The sequence below is a fragment of the Lygodium microphyllum genome, chromosome 17, assembly GCF_053477565.2.
Source record: "Lygodium microphyllum isolate KBCC chromosome 17, Lygodium_microphyllum_v1.1.10, whole genome shotgun sequence".
NCBI classification, from domain to species: Eukaryota; Viridiplantae; Streptophyta; class Polypodiopsida; order Schizaeales; family Lygodiaceae; genus Lygodium; species Lygodium microphyllum.
The window spans coordinates 130815710-130832721 of record NC_141151.1 but is presented as its reverse complement, the minus strand read 5'-3'; the positions used below and the strand labels follow the sequence as shown (position 1 = coordinate 130832721).

At 43.9% G+C, this 17012-nt stretch overlaps 1 protein-coding gene across 1 annotated transcript in view; it reads right to left on the bottom strand.

Annotated features, from left to right (window-relative positions):
- The window catches only part of LOC148022349 (S-adenosyl-L-methionine-dependent methyltransferases superfamily protein), an 84521-nt gene that overhangs the window by 21521 nt on the left and 45988 nt on the right, over window positions 1-17012 (bottom strand). Inside the window, exons 4-5 of the mRNA XM_087697972.1 lie at window positions 14972-15033; window positions 341-502 (exon numbers count right to left, since the gene is read on the bottom strand). Of these exons, the coding sequence (XP_087554098.1) occupies window positions 341-502; window positions 14972-15033 (224 nt within the window). The remainder of the gene's footprint in view (window positions 1-340; window positions 503-14971; window positions 15034-17012) is intronic.

Sequence of the window (17012 nt, the reverse complement as noted above, 5' to 3'; positions counted from 1 at the left end):
GAGAGCCGTAATAAAGCAAGCTCAACACTTTTATGAGTTGAAATTTTTTATCTGGAAATTCTACCTAGGTCCATTGGTACATCCCAACACAATTGATTGCTGTGTCATTTCAATGCATACTCTGCACATAGGTGTGTTGTTGTTGTTAACCAATGCATTGACATGAATGGCTTATTTTTACCATTCGTTCTGATTATCCAAATGGAATAAATCACCAATTTGCTATGAATGTACAGGCCACAATGAGGCCAAATACTTAAGAATAGCTGCAGGGTATAGCAATTCTTTTCAGCAAGTAAGCAATCATTTTAAGACATACATATTATGAGTTTTGCCATACCTCTCTCTTGGGCCCTCTTTTTCCCAACATTGAGCATAGCTGGATTGATATCACATACAAAGACGCGTGTATCATCCTTTGCCTCTACATCAGAAGACTGGGCAGGTATGCCCATACGTTCACGAGAATGCATTGCTTCTAGAACACGAAATGCAACATCACCTGCATTAAAATTTATGGGAGAATGAACTGAGTGCACTGCACACCTTAAGTAGGGGTTTGCTTCTCTGCAAAATCAGCTGGAAACTGTTTCAATATTGAAATGGACAGAGAAGATTTGCCATTAACACAAACAAAGTGTTGTTGAATTCAACAGTTAACAACAGAGTGCCTGTTTTGTTGGTTTTGCATATGTTTAAAAAGAGGGATATCCCCACATTTATACAGCAATAAATCACTAGATAGATATATTGCACATGATCATATACCTACCTGATACAACACTCAACGCAAACATTATGTACACTCCCAAGATTGAAAATACACAAATGAAACACCAGAAATGATAAGCAAGCAGCTAACACAAAGAAGTTACAATTAAATACAAGACAGGGTCCAGAATTTGAATCAAATTTTAGAACATTCATGCAAGTCTTACTAAATTTAGAATTTTTGCAAGGTGCTTGCCAAAAGATAATCATCCAGAAAAGGATCTTTCAGCACATTTAATAGAGTGCAAATCCTACTGGTCACATCAGATCAAATAAATTAAAGAAACAAAACTTTACTAAGTCTCGTACTATGATCAGCTGATATTGAACCCATGGATAAAGGCAACTATTTTCCTTCTGAACACAACCAGCAGTAGCACTCCTAGCAGACATCTTGCTCGCATCATGCAAGGTTGTCTGCATCTGACAGATGGATCGATCCATCCAGTATGATCCCTCCAATTCCGTCTGGCCCATCCAGTCCAGACCCACAACCAAAGGGTTCCCTCCTGCACATCCACCTGGTCAACTACACATCCGCCTGGTCAAAGTGCCCGCTTTCCTGCATGTCTGCTGACCATTTCCCTGCACATTTTCTACCGGATGCAACAGCCACTCTCCAACAACTCTATCACTAATCATCCATCACATTCTCTCTCTCATTTACTCTCTTTTCCCCTCCTCTCTCACACATGTTGATGTGACATGACAAATCCCCCCCCCACAAAAACCTCTCTCTCCCCCCCCAAACCCCCAAATCATCAAGATTCAATGGATTATGGCCATGTGGCATGAATGAATCATGAAGGGCCATGGCCCATACCTATTGCCCATAGTACATAGTACATGCACACACACACACACACTCTCTCTCTCTCTCTCTCTCTCTCTCTCTCTCTCTCTTCTCACCAACTCTAAACCCTAAAATACTCTCCTCCCCCCCCTCCTTCATCCTTCAAGCATTCTCTACTCCTTCCAACACTCTTGCCATCTCAAGCTCTCTACTCCCTCAAGCTATCTCTACTTCCTCAACCTCTCTACACTTTCTACTCCCTCAATCACTCCACCCTCCACCATCAAGTCTTCAAATCCATCTTCTTGACTACCCATCCTCTTCTCTCTCTCTCTCTCTCTCTCTCTCTCTCTCTCTCTCTCTCTCTCTCTCTCTCTCTCTGTGGCCTATATCAGGTGTGGGGCGCTTATGCACTAGCCCTGCAAGAGAGGCAGAAACTGAACACGCAGGGGTAGCGCAGCAGTGACAGGCAAGTGCAGATCTGAAGAACAGTCTTCAGACAGTGCGCAGAGGCATTGAGTGGATGTCTTAGATTGCTAGATGGCAGAGACTCCTGAACGAGAAACCAATGGACATGAGACTGAACTTGACACACAACCAATTGGGCTGACCATAGGAGGCACTGCATCAGTGGGATGGTACAAGACTCCAACTAAAGACTAAAAGTTTTACTATAGACAAAACAGAAGGAGAGCTTGTGAAAATTCCACTCCCACAAGTGCCAAGTGAGGGACAAAGATGCAAAGGCTAATTGCAACAAGTAGTTTTGGATGACATGAAAGCCCTCATAAGAGATGAGATTGCAGCAATATGTATGCCAAAGATTGACAAGGTGACAAGTGACATGAATGCAATGCATGAATCATGAGGAAAGGAATTAAATGCTAGAATGGATGCAAATCTGAAAGCATGTATGGAGATGTCAAGCAACATGCAACAAAAAGTCATGAATGACATAGATACAAAGCAAAAAGACATATATGAAAAATTGCAAGAGCCATTCAAAAGGGAACTAAGTGCTGATATAGATGCAAACAGGAAATGATGCATTAAGGGCTGGACCTACAGGTTGAGATGACAAATAACTTGAACAAAGTAAGCGATGCATGGAAAATAGATATGGACACATTGAAATCTGATACAAATGCACACAGGGCGGCCAAGGATATGGAGATTATTGAACTGAAAAGGCAGGCGTGCAAGAAAGAATTAGCAACACACAAGTCGATGATGGATGCACAAATAGCAATGCTAGTTGCACCAGAATTAAAGAAAGAGGTGGAAAGTTCAAAAAAGGACATGCACACATGGGTGAATGTGGTAGAGAGAGCTCAAAATAAAGTAGAAAATGTCGAGCATACAATGAAAGAAAATGCACAATGGATTAAGATAGTCAAAAGAAATAAAGGGATGCCTCAAAATAAAGTAGAAATGATAAGCACAACATTAGAAGAGGAAGCAAAAAGGAAACTCCATGCATTAAGTGTTTGTGTGGTGGGGTGGATTGAAAAAGGAACCCCCTAGAGGATGCTAAAACACTTTGTGCTAAGATGGGTACGATTAGACACACATTATGAATGCCTGGAGGATGGGTGATCCAAGTGACAAAAGAGGTTGGATCCTCATGCTAAAATTTGAGGACATGGATAATAAGAGGGCCTTCCTCTCAAAAAGAAAGGCTTTGAAAGGCGAAAAGCTTTATCTCGATGAGGATCTCACACCCGCACAGTTAGAGCATAGAAGGGCTAGCATGCCAACAGTGTTGGAGGCACGTAAAGAAGGCAAGTATGCTATGTATAGAGATGGCAAAGTAATCATAGCAGAACGATGGTCACAAAGATGGTACGCGGCCTATGACACGTTAAGGATGTCCATTTGGAATTGTAATGGTTCAATGAGACTTGATGCAAGTTATTTTGAGGATACTATTCGTGGGATAGACATAGCTACTTATACAAAGACACATCAATGTATAAGTTCTAGATTACCAGATGTTGTGGGATACAAATGGGAGAGTGTTTACAGACCTCAACCTTGTAGGCCAAGGGCAACCAGAGGATTGGGTGGGGTGGCTATTCTTTATCGTGAGAGCCTCCAAGACATGATTCATGTGGTGTTGCGAGATGTGCAGGGTAGATGTATGTGGATAAGGCTAAGGATAGGGCGCCCCAAGGGATCTATATGTTCCAGTATGTTACTTCCCACCTGTCTATTCAACACTTGCCCCTAGGGAGGGATCACCATTTCAAGTACTACACGAGGACATTATGAGGTATGCAAGCATTGAGGACATACTACTAATGGGAGACTTTAATGCTTGAACACGAAGTGAGTAGTCAGCCTTTTATGATATTCAACATAAGATGTTTAAGGAGTTGGCATTGGACGAGAACTAGGGCTTGACAAGACATCTCAAGACAAGGAAATGACAGCATATGGATCCCATTTGCTAGCATTAGGAAGTGCTCACAGATTAGCTATATTCAATGGCTTATCGAGATGGCCGGGAACGGATGTTGTCACTTGTTGGAACAGCAAAAAGGAAGCCAACATTGTGTGGACTACGTAATGGACTGCTAGCATTAATTGAAAAAAATAAGCATTTTGAGATATCTGACAACCCAATCCATCTAGCAGTCGACCATGCAATCCTAAAACTCACGCTAGCATGTGGTTAACTATAGGAAACATACACACAGGTACACACATTTCCACACTATGAGTTTCTAGAGCAAACTTCGCATATCTATAGTGATGCAGTATAGATGGCTTAAGCCAACTAGACCAACATGAACCACTGAAGGGTGTTACTAAATCTCTAGCGAAGGTTTTACATATAGCAAATACAGAGGCATTCCCATGTAAGATGGGCTCTACTGCACCACGCAAATGCACTGTCCCTCAAAATGCTTGGTATGATGATGAGTGCAGACAAACTAGGACCCGCCTCTAGAGGGATGTTACACTAGGGGCATGCACACACAAGCATGCACGGAATATCTTCCATCACCTTGTGCGGAAAAAGAAGAGGGACTATCTAGCCAAACTAGATTCTAAGATGCATCAGTTTTTTTGAGCAGGGACAACAAGAAGGCATGGAGAAATTTTCATGGTAGACGAATCCCAATTCAATTGACATTGCCTACGGTATGGCATGAACATGCTAGTGCACTGTATGATGTTCCATCACAAGAGCAGATTCTCTATCCATCAAACTCTAGGCCAACACAATGTGGATTTTTTACGAAAAAGGTGGTAAGGTATGCCATTTGGAGGTTAAAGAATGGGAGAGCAAATGATCAAGATGGCCTTGTGGCAGAACATTTCGCACATGCATATTATGCATTGGCCCCTATCTTGTCAAATATCTTCAATAGAGATGTATGTGAGGGGTTTCCAACAAGTTGGTGCGACCACATAATAGTGCCAAGTTTTAAGAACGAAGATCCATTGGTCACTAACAACTACCGCACTATTATTATTGGTCGTATGCTAGCGAAGATATATGCCTCTATTGTGGAGCATGAGTTGAGTTGGTGGGCTGAAACAAAGGGGATACGGTCTGCAAGACAAGCTGGCTTCCACCAAGGATACAATACATTAGACCATATATTCATGCTGAGGGCCTTGATTGAGGAGGAACGATCACGAAGGCAAAAAATCTATTGTTGTTTCGTGGATTTCTACAAAGCTTCCAATATAGTACCACATGCAAGACTCATGCAAAGATTGCAAACCATTGGGGTCCCAAAGGATATGCAATGGTGTATTTATACATTGTATAAGAGAGTGACAAGTAGAGTACGAGTGCCTAGAGGCACAACAAACTCAGTATCTAGCACGATTGGTGTAAAGCAAGGCTGTCCGCTCTCTCCTTTGCTGCTTGGATTGTACATTGATGAGATTTCACATTACATACAAAGATGGGGTGGTATGGGAGCCAGCTTGGCTTGGGTATTGATAACAATTTTATTATATGCAAGTGATATTGTGCTCATCTCAAATTCACCCGAGGGGCTACAACGACATCTGGATGCATTGCATGTGTTTCATGAAGAGAAAGGCCTCAAGGTTAACCTTGGAAAGACTAAAATTATGGTCTTTAACACCTCAGCAACTTGGGTGACACGCTCAGAGCATCACTTTAAGTATGACGGTCAGTCTGTGAAAATGGTTAGACAATATGTATACCTTGGGGTCACTTTCAAAGGGCCACAATTTTCATAGAAGGAGACTTCAGAGGTTAGGCTTGCACGGGCATATGTAGCTTTGGGCACTCTACAGCAACAGTGTGCACGCATACAGTTCCACGAGCCCATACCAAATTGCGGCTCTTTGACACTTAAGTTATGCCCACACTACTCTATGGAGCAGCCATTTGGGGCCCAAGCCTTTATCATACCAGACAAGCACCTCTCATGGACTATGACGAACTTGAAGCACAACATTATGATGACTTGGAATATATGGAGGGACTGTTGGTCATGATGATAGCATGTATGATGAGGGCGAAAGGCTCAATACCACAAGAGATCATCCGAGCAGAGTTGGGTGCATCACCCATGGTAGTGGAGGCACTATTCCAGGCAATCACCTTCCTCCAGAGCATATGGCAGCTTTATAAAGACCGATACCCTAGGCTAGCTCTAGAGTCTTCGAGATAGCTTGCAGCGAGGGAGATGGACAATGTTGATATATACATATGACCACATGGTTGAACTTGCATGGCATGAATATAGACAGATTGCCACCGTTCGATTACACCTTTGATTGTCCCACTTTGAGCCTTAGCCATTTAGAGTTGAATAGAGTGATCAGAGCAGACATCACTAAAGTGGAGACAGAGAGGACTTGGTCCAAGTCCCCCTTTTCCATTAGGCACGAAGTTGGCACAATACCAATGTCACTTTTTGCAACTTTCCCATGATGGTTTCATAGTGAGGCCAAGATATATGGATACTCAACTTTCTCACACACTTCGAGTTGCTATTGGACACATCCATACCTCATCACATCTGTTAACCCTCAAATGAACGAAGGTGGAAATCCGGAAAAGCTTAAGCAGAAGACAAAGACAAAGGCCAAGGCAAAGAGAAACGGAAGACGAAGACGCACAAGGAGAAGAGTCCTAAATCAGGGAGAAAAGCGCACAAGGAAAAGCGCAAGTCAAAACTTTTGTAAAAAAGCACAAGCGCATCATGGTTTAATTCAAGGAGCGCCGGGCTCTCACCCGTGCAATTTGTAAATGTGGACGGGCGGTGGAAAGGAAGCTAGAAAGATAGAAGGACAATGGGAAAAAGGGGCCTAAGCTACGGCCGGCCATGTAAAAAGGGGAAAAGGGGATGACCGCCCAAAAGGGATTTAGGGTTTTGTATATAAAGTTGAAAAGTGAATGAGAAACTCATTCTTGTGTGTGGCCAAAAGTAGCTCTCCTCTTCTTCTTCTTCTTCTTCTTCTTCTTCTTGCTTGCTTGAGCTTGGGCTTGAGAGTGGGAGGGAGTGAGTGTGTGAGGGTGAGGGACCGAGGAGGAGAAGCTCATTCTTGTGTGTGGCCAAAAGTAGCTCTCCTCTTCTTCTTCTTCTTCTTCTTCTTCTTCTTCTTGCTTGCTTGAGCTTGTGCTCGAGAGTGGGAGGGAGTGTGTGTGTGAGGGTGAGGGACCGAGGAGGAGAAGCTCTCCATCTTCTCCTCTCTTCTTCTCTTCTCTTCCCTTCTCTTGTCTTGCTCGCAGCAATGGAGCTTGGAGCTTGGAGCGGGAGGATCGAGCTTGCTTGAAGCTTGCACTTGGATCGTGGAGCTACCGGAGTGCGCGGGAGAGGAGGTAACTCGAACGGCACGGAGGTAAGCTCACTACACCCGTAGATATGAATGGCGTGTCGGTTATGTGAGAGGTAGCCATTAGTGCTCGGCTTGGAACGCTTGAAACAATAAGCAGTCCGTGGATCTTGGTGGTTGAGTGAAAGCTCCCACATTTTGGTTCCGTTGCCGGGACCAACGGATTCAAGCCTTGAGCGCTTGCGCGCTTCGAATCGAGCATCAAAGTAAGGGGTTTCCCCCGAACCGGTGCTTGAGATAGGTAGGAAGTAAGGGGGTTGAAGATGGTATTCGATCTCCTTGGCAAGTAGGTTTTTTGATTTTTTGAGATTTATGTTATGAGATGGAGTAGTGTAGGTATTTACTTTCTGATTTGGATGCATTTAGGATAGGAAAAAAACAAAGAAAAAGAAACAAACAGTAGGGTTCTCTGTTGCTGTATAACAGGCTAAAATAGGGAAATAGGGGCACAGATCCTTGGAGCGCCATTCGATTTGAGCACCACAGTGGTTCCAGGCATGTCTGGCATTTCCTTGTAGTGTCTTGCACCTATCTGGAAGGCGCTGGACGATTCGGTGTAGTAGACGTCAATCTAGAGGCATCGCGTGCAACTCGCGGGCCGTCGGCCGCGTAGTCAGACCAGGCCGTCCGAGTCCCAGAATCGAACCAATCCATACTCGAACATTCGGACTCGGACCACTCGGACCAGTCCATACTCGGACACTCGGACTCGGACCACTCGGACCAATCCATAATCGGACGCTAGGACAACCGTCCGATCGACCATCCTGTCCAATCGGACCACTCGGACCAACCCGTCCGATTTTGGAAATCGGACCACTCGGACTACTCAGACTCGGACCAACCTGTCCGATCGGACATCTCGTCCAATCGAGGAAATTGAACCCACCCCTGTCCGAATCGGACCAGTCAGAATCGGACCAGTCGGAAAATCGGACCACTATTTCGATCCGACTCCCAGAATCGGACGTGACCAAAATCGGACCACTGGGCCGATCGGACCAACCCAAAATCGGACGTCCGATTCTGATAATCGGACTCCTGAAAATCGGACTTCTGAGAATCGGACAGAAAACTGTCAAAATCGGGCAAGTATCTAGAACACAAATTCTGACGCATCTAAACCCCGAAATTGACCCCAAAGACCACGTAGAGCTAAAGGCACATCACAGATCCATCACTGGGCTGAAACCTAGAGCAAGTAGTTCAAAATTTGGCTATAAACGGTCCTCCAAATTGCGAATGGTGTTTACCGTAACGGCCCTGCGGGCCGGCCCTGCGGGCCGGGAGGGGACTGCCCCCTCCGCACCTCCCCCAAGTAGGTTCGAGAGAAAACGCGCACAGTGACAGGTCCTCAAAATTGAACCCTAGTATAGTAATAGCTTTACACAAGCATGGAACCTCACTTGCAAAAAACAACCAAAAGCCCATACCCGAACAGAGAGAAACAGAGACCCTAGAACATCAATGGGCCAATCTAGCCATCAAGGGCAAAAAGGCCACACCACGAGAACACAAAGACATTGTGTTCATACCATGTCTAGTCAAAGCGAAATGCAACATCAGCAAGCTATAAAGGCCAAGATGACTAGACATGACACTCTTGACGAGAGATGTACCTTGAGCAACACTGCATAGACGACCCAAGACATTGGTGGAGAATCCACGTTTGGTCGTGCAGTTGGGGACTCAAGGGCATCTATCAGAAGGCTTGAATTTACAAGCCAAGACCCGGAAGATAAAGACGCAGTACCACCTGCTTATCTTAGGGTCAAACTCACCGCGAAAAGAGAGCATACTATCGATGCTCTGATTGATGAAGGAGCAGATTTTAACATCTTGACCTATGAATCATGGACCCTACTAGGCCAACCAGAGCTCACACCGACTAGTGCAACTCTTAGCCCTTATGGAGGACACCCACAAGCACTCATAGAGAAGTGCAAAATCCTTGCGACAATTGAAACAGAAAGCTTGCCTATCCTATTTCATGTTCCTCCAAGTAGTGCTAGCTGCGGGAAAAAAACCCTCCTAGGAAGACCCTTCAAAAGGGCAGCCAAGTGTGAGGCCGACTATGTAGCACAGAGGATACACCTGACACTACCGGGTGTGAGGATAGTCACAACCTTTAGCAAGGGTGACCTCATCAAACCTCAAGGGAAAGGCAAGGAAGGTGCTGACGTAATAGTCAAGCCTACTAACGAGAGCAAGGACTTGTTGGAAGAGTTAATACAAGCACAGGTCGAACAACGAGAACCAGTGAGTGAGGCCATGCCGGAAACAAGAAGGTCAAGAGACAATGCCAAGAACGGGCTTTGGACTTACAAATATTGTAGAAGACCCCAAAAGAAGCCCAAGCCTTATAGACGCAGGCATCGATGGAGGGTCAGCACAACGCCGCGATGGATATCCAAAGCGTTGCTACGTACTCAAGGGTACTACGCAGGTAACCGATGGATTTGGGTACCAAAATTCCCTGCTACACCACCTCTATCAGCTGAAGGCCAGAGTGCATCAAAAGCAACGAAGCACAAGAGGAAATCTAAGAGAAACTCTAGGTCTCGAGGCAAGAAAGCAAACATGAGTGCTCGAAAGAAAGAGCCTCAACCTAGCATGCTTAGCAAGCAGATATCAGAGGTAACTATCGAGCGTGCACAAGGACCACTAGTGCTCGAGGAGCCTTTGACTGCCCAAAAGGATAATGAGCACCACAGGCACAACATTGCTCAAGGCAAGGCTGATCGCTCAACAAAGCAAATGGCACAATCGTCTAATAGCCTCGAGCAAATCATTCAGCCAGTGCCAAGTCCACCTAAGAGTCCTAGATCTCCTACATCCTCATTATACAATTTTGTAAACCTTTATTGTATGAGAATGTTATTTGGCTCATAATAAAGTTGTTGGTTTACTATTTCATACTATATTTTTGAATCTTCAGACTTTGAAGTTGAGTCTTGTTTCAACACTCTTTTGCACTTAGTTTTGAAAAGTCTCTAAATGTATATGTTAAGTCCAAACATTAAGTATAGACTTTAAATTATATGTTTTAAAAATTTTAATCGGGCATAGGTACAAGATTTATTAGTCCGATTAGTACCGTACCAATATTGGATGGCACTAATTGAACACCATCTGACATGACAACCCTGCTCCTATATCAATGTGCACATGTGACATTTGTTAGAGTACACCAAATGCGGAAGCGTATGACTGGTCTCGAAGAAAATGAACACGGAGAGAGGAGGGAGAGACCCACGAGAGACTCTTATAGGAAGAGCTTTCGCTGCTTGTCTTGGAGCATAATGAGCGACTTAGAAAGGTAGAGGCGAGCGACTGAGAGAGGTAGAGGCCAGTGGTTCATGCTCCTCCAATGCTTTTATTACACGTACCAATGGCAAAAAGAAGAAAAAGGAGAAGGCCAAGGATAAGAAGTAGGAGAACAAGAAGAACGAGAAGAACGAGAAGAAGCCCAAGTGCCCACATTGTGAAAAGGGCACTCACCTCGAAGAGAAGTGTTGACAAAAGTACCCCCATTTGAAGCCAAAGGAGCAGGATTCAAAAGCTACACCCGCCACAACAGAGTCTGTCTTTATACATGTCTTTGCCAATCAAGATACACCCCTTGCTTCTTCCACTCAGGAAAAGCCGTGGCATGTGGATAGTGGAGCTTCTTCTCACAAGACCTTTCAGCAAGATTGGCTGACGAGCAAGCAACATCAGTAGCCACCTCCACACAAGTTCCCACTCGAAGGGCTTCTACACGGCTCAAGTTGATTCATATAGACCTTTGCAGGCCCATGGATACAGCCTCCCTTGGGAAGGCCAAGTACTTCATACTGATTGTTGACAGCTTCAGTTGTTGGGTGACTGTACTTCTTGGAGTACAATAGCGAGGCGTACTGTCTCTACAAGTGGAAGGTGTTTGCTGAGAAGCATGCAACCTTCAAAGTTCGTGGTATTCAAGCTGATCATGATGGAGAGTTTACCTCTCACCTCTTTTCTCAATTTTGCAAGGATCACGGCATTCGGGTGGAGTATACCCATCTGAGCACACCATCGGAGAATGGTGTGGTGAAGTGTATGAATCGGACCATGCTAGAGATGGCCCGATCGACACTAGAGCATCACGGATTACCTCACTTCCTTTTTTTTTTTTTGGGGGGGGGGGGGGGGGGAGCGTTGGTAGGCGTTGGCGACTGCAATTCACATCCGCAACCATTCTCCTACCTCAGCTTTGCAGGACATGACTCCATATGAGGCTTTCTTTGGACAAAAGCCTTCCATGTCTCACTTTCACATCTTTGGATATGATGAATTTATCCATGTGGACAAGAAGAAGAGGAAGACCAAGCTTGACTCTAAGTCGAGAAAGCTCATCTTCATGGGGTACAACACTACCACGAAGGGATTCCGGCTCTATGATCCTACGACACGAAAGATTAAGGTGAGTAAAAATGTGATCTTCAACGAGACTGCGGCCTCCAAGGATCTGATGAATGGTTCTAGTGCAAGTGATTCTTCGTCATCGCCTACCCCTTCCTTGCCCTCTATACCTCTCCTTTCCCCCAAGTTACCTCTCCGCATCCCTCCTCCATCATTGGCTCCTCCCCCTCCACCACCACCTCCTCTACCACCACTTACGGGTTTCTCTACTCCTTTAGAGAGTACCCCTACCCCTTTTGCATCCCCTCAGTCTTCTAGGGATGTACAGCCATTAGCTAGGGAGCTTCCTTCAAATGCAGAGGACGTACCTTCACTTAGTGAGGGGGAGTCCCTTTCCCAGACATGTGCTTTGCATGTACCAAAGGCCCCACAACCTCTCTCACAGCATGATGAGCCTATCACCGTTCCTCGATGGTATCGGTGGCTCATGGAGGATATAGGTGTTACCCATTTTCTTGCTACTCCTACAAGTCCACGCAAATCAGCTCATTTATAGGCCCAGCAAGATAGTTCACTTTGTGTGAACTATGCTCTTATGACATAGATTCTCCACGACAGTAATCCTACCTCAATTGATAAGGTTCTTGCACGTGATATTTAAAGATTGGCTATGCAGGATAAGCTCAAATCTATCGACTAAAATCAGACTTGGGAGTTGGTTCCGCATCCTTGACAACAAAAGGTGATTGGTGTGAAGGGGGTCTATAAGACCAATTATCTTGCAGATGGTTCCTTGGACAAGCATAAGGCTAGCTTATTACCAAGAGTTTTGCACAGAGGGCAGGATTGGATTATTTTGAGACCTTCACACCTACATCTCGTTTGTCTACAATTCAAGCTATTTTGGCTCTTGCAACCCATCACCATTGGCCTGTCTATTAGATGGACATCAAGTCTGCATTCTTGAATGGCATCCTCGAAGAGCAGATTTATGTCTCTCAGCCTCTAGGGTTTCCTATGCAAAGGAAAGGAGAACTATGTTTATCGATTGCGGAAGGTCCTCTATGGCATGAAGCAAACTCCAAGAGCTTGGTACCAAAGGATTGATCACTTCTTTCGTAACAACGGCTTCTAGAGATCAACTCATGACCCGAACCTTTACTATAAGGTTGAGGGTGACAAATGTATTTTAATTATCTTATATGTGGATGATCTTATCATCACAGGGAACACTTCTACTACAGAGGTTGATCAGACTCAAGATATTCTGAGACAGGAGATTGAGATGACGGATCTTGGGATCCTACACTTCTTCCTTAGTCTAGAGATTTATCAGATGGCAGAGGGCATCTTTATCTCACAGCACAGATATACCTCCGAGTTACTTTTGGAGTTTGGTATGGTCAAGTGTCGACCTATTTCTTACCCCTTGGACCCCTGAGTCCAAACTTGTGGCAACAGGAGATCCCCTTTCAGATGCTACCCGCTACAAGTGTCTTGTTAGCCCCCTTATCTCCCTCATCCACACTCATTCGGATATTTCTTTTGTGGTGGCTCTACTGTCTTATTTTATGAAGACTCCTACACAACATCATTGGAGATCAGCCTTGTGTGTTCTTCGATATTTATAAGGGACTCGATCCTACGGGATCATGTATAGAGAGGGGGTTACTCTTTCTGAATGGAGTGACTCTAACTGGGCAAGTGATGCGGATTCGAGACAATCCACTACAGGTTATGCCTTCTTCCTTAGATCAGAAGCTATCTCTTAGAGCAGCAAGAAGCAACCTATTGTGGCCCTTTCTTCTACAGAGACTGAGTATCGTACCCTATGTTTGACGGCTATGGAGACAGTTTGGCTCCGCCGTCTATGATTGTGGCTTTCCACATACAGAACCTACAGAGTTGTGCATGGACAACCAGAGTGCCCGGTGTTTCATGCCCACACGAAACACATTGAGGTTCAGTATCACTATGTTTATCAGTGGATCGTGGATTCCGAGCTAGTGGTAGCCTATTGTCCCACGGAGGACAATGCATTGGATCTCTTCACGAAGCCTTTACCCAAGGCTTCTATGCTTCATCATATGAGATTGTTGGGTATTCAGACACTCCCAAGATCTGAAAGGGAGTGTTAGCCTACTCTATTTAGTCATGTCAATATGTCATCTCCTGGTTGTGAGCTCCTATCAGAGTCTGACGGAGACATTGGAGCTCTGACAGTTTAGAGTGCATTTCCTCCATTTTAGGCACATTTCTTGTGCATTTCCTCTATCTATCAATTGGATTAAACCCTCTGACAATGCCTACCTACTCCACGACTGCCTAGGACATTTTGCCAGTATTTGTCCATTTTTTCTGTGCAGTTGGACTTCATTTATTGCAGTCATATCACCTATTTCAGCAGGTCAGTCAGATTTAGAGGCCTTTTCAGCAGTTGACTAGTTTTAGAGGAGTTTGGCTATATATAACCACAACCCACACTTGGCTGATTACTTCTTCTTGCAGATTTCAGCACACTCTGACTTGGTGCTGCCATCATCTTAGCCTGATTTGGTGCCATCACTGATGCCTTGGGCTGCGTGTTGGGACTGATCAGTCCACATCATTGTATTCAGCATTCATCTTCAGTCAGTGCAGTATTCTTCCTTCATTTTCTGCTTTCTCTCTCTCTCTCTCTGTCTTCGTGTTCCTTCTTCCGTTGTGCACTCTCACAGTAGTCACCCCACCCCAATCCTTTGAGTGCAGCTGACAAGTGAGATGTAAAAGTGAGGCTCATAAGCAAAGATATATATGTCTGCCCAAAAGCGGAGATGTAAAGGTGAGGCTTACAAATGGAGATGTAAAACTGAGGCTCATACGTAGAGATATCAATACCTGTTCAAAAAGCTGCAAATATCTGACTGAAATATAAGTAACCTATTAAATGACCTGAAACACCAACATAACCTTGAAATTCCATTAATTCCACAAACAATCTCATCAAGCTCACAGCAGCAATAGTATGACACAAGAAGGCAGTAGACTTATTTTGTATGAAAGACTATGCTAAGGATATCACAAGATGTTGCATGTGAGCTATGTATGTGAAAGTTGATAGAATTATGATGCACACACTAACTATTCATATAATGCATCCAAAAACAAGATTATAAACTGCTTTTTGCCAAGAATCTTGAAAACACAGCACACCTGTACCACCAGCCACATCCAGATGCTGCATACCAGGAAACGGCGATAGTTTTGACACTAATCTGCAATACCAACATGAAATCTGATTGCTTATAAGATCTTTACATGGTTACATATTTCTAGTTTAAATGTCAGCACTTAGTTTTTATTCTTCAATGTGCTATAGTTGAAATAGTTTGTTGTTCAAATCAATGTTACTTTTCATTTATCATCATAAGCCTTGCCATGTGTAAATGAGACACAAGAAGTCCCATCAACCAGAGCAGACTGCAACAAGCCAAAGGCTAACCATTGCCAATCAGGATGAAGCCTCATCATGCTCTACACTCTAGCAAACTTTATTGATAGTGGCACGTGTATATGTGACTAGAACTCAACTTACAAGCAGCCTAGCAGGGAGCCATTTTCTATGTCAATATGTGAGAGACTTAGAGTGTATCTCCAAGTATGCATATGCTGCAACATGGCTGCCAATGCCACCGTATTTTAATGTTGCCTTCATAAAAGTATGTTTCTTGGAGTTACGAAGCAAGTCTCCATATCTTTTTAGTGATGCTTAACCATGTTACTTCCATAAGGTTTCATGCTTTATTTTGGCTTTGTTGAAGTAGATAGCTAGGACTTGACATAGTACTGCATATTTTAATGTTGCCTCCTTACAAGTATGTTCCTTGTAGTTGGTGCAGCAAGTCTATAGTTTTGGAATGATGCTTGACTGTGCTATTTCTATAAGGCTACATGTTTTGACATATTACTGCATATTTGGCAGTCCAAGAATGTGAATGCACAATACTATGCACTAGATGAATCAGGGTACAGTTTGCGCTGTCCTACATATAGTTTGGCAGTGTGGCTCTGATGTCTTGCATGTTAGTAGTCATTTTTGTCTTGTCCTCCACTGTGATCTCCTGCCTATGAGCCTCAATTTGAGTCAATCGAGAACAATAGGAGCTCTAACATTATGTCCATCATATGTTTTGACAAAGATTCAAGCACAGTCCAATATTCGGACCATCCCTCCCTCTTCCTACGCTACCATCCATCATCAGCGTGATCCAGTGCTCTCACTGATGCCTTGGGCTGCACACAAGGACTAATCAGTCCTCATTGTATTCAGCTTTCTTTCACTATTTAGTGCAGATTTTCTGCTTCCATTCTCATCTTCCTTCAGTCTCTCTTCCCTTCTCTCTCCTTATTTGTGCTCCTCTTCCGTTGCGCACTCTCACATTGTATTCATAAGCAGTCCTAATTGTACTTTGCTAGGTATTGTTATGACTTGCATGTTGACATAAAAATGCATTAGCTTGATTTAAACAGCCCCAAAACATGCTTAATTAAGAAAAAACCTTATGCAAAACCCTTGGGTGTCCCAAACTTTTTGTAAATAGGCATGCAGCCCATCATTCTCCCTTAATCTCTTTTTTGCAAGTTTCCAAAGCCATATCTCTATTGCCTAGACCCCGTTCGTGGAGGACATCGCATTTAGAACTTCCCATTGCTATTTGCTACCATTTTTTGATGCCTAATTCCAATCTCTAACTCCACCTATGAGCCATCATCTACATCCTAGAGCTGTTACTTGCATCTAGGAGCTATCGTCTCGTACACTAGAGCTGTCACCTACTATCTAAAGCTTGCATTTGCTGCTAACATCATTGGCTGGATCTATTGCCATTAGTTAGACACTATCATCATTATCCAAAATTTGTGTTTTCTGAGTTTCTCTCTCCTTACTTCCTACACAATCGTCTACTATATCTAGCTATCACCCAATTTTTCTCTCTCCTCAAGTACCTGCGTTTTTTGTCTCTCTCTCTCCTCACTTCCTGTCTGCATCAAATCCAACCTCTTTGGTTGCTTTTGCTATTGTTCGACACAAAGAGGCTACCTAGCTGCATTTTGAGATCCATTTCAAAGTTCAACATACTCTCCAACTCATAACCTCTGTCCTAATCCCTAAGATACAAGAATTTGAGGTTCAATATTCATTGCATAATCTATTTGTTGCACGACCACTATATATTCAATAGTCATTCACTTC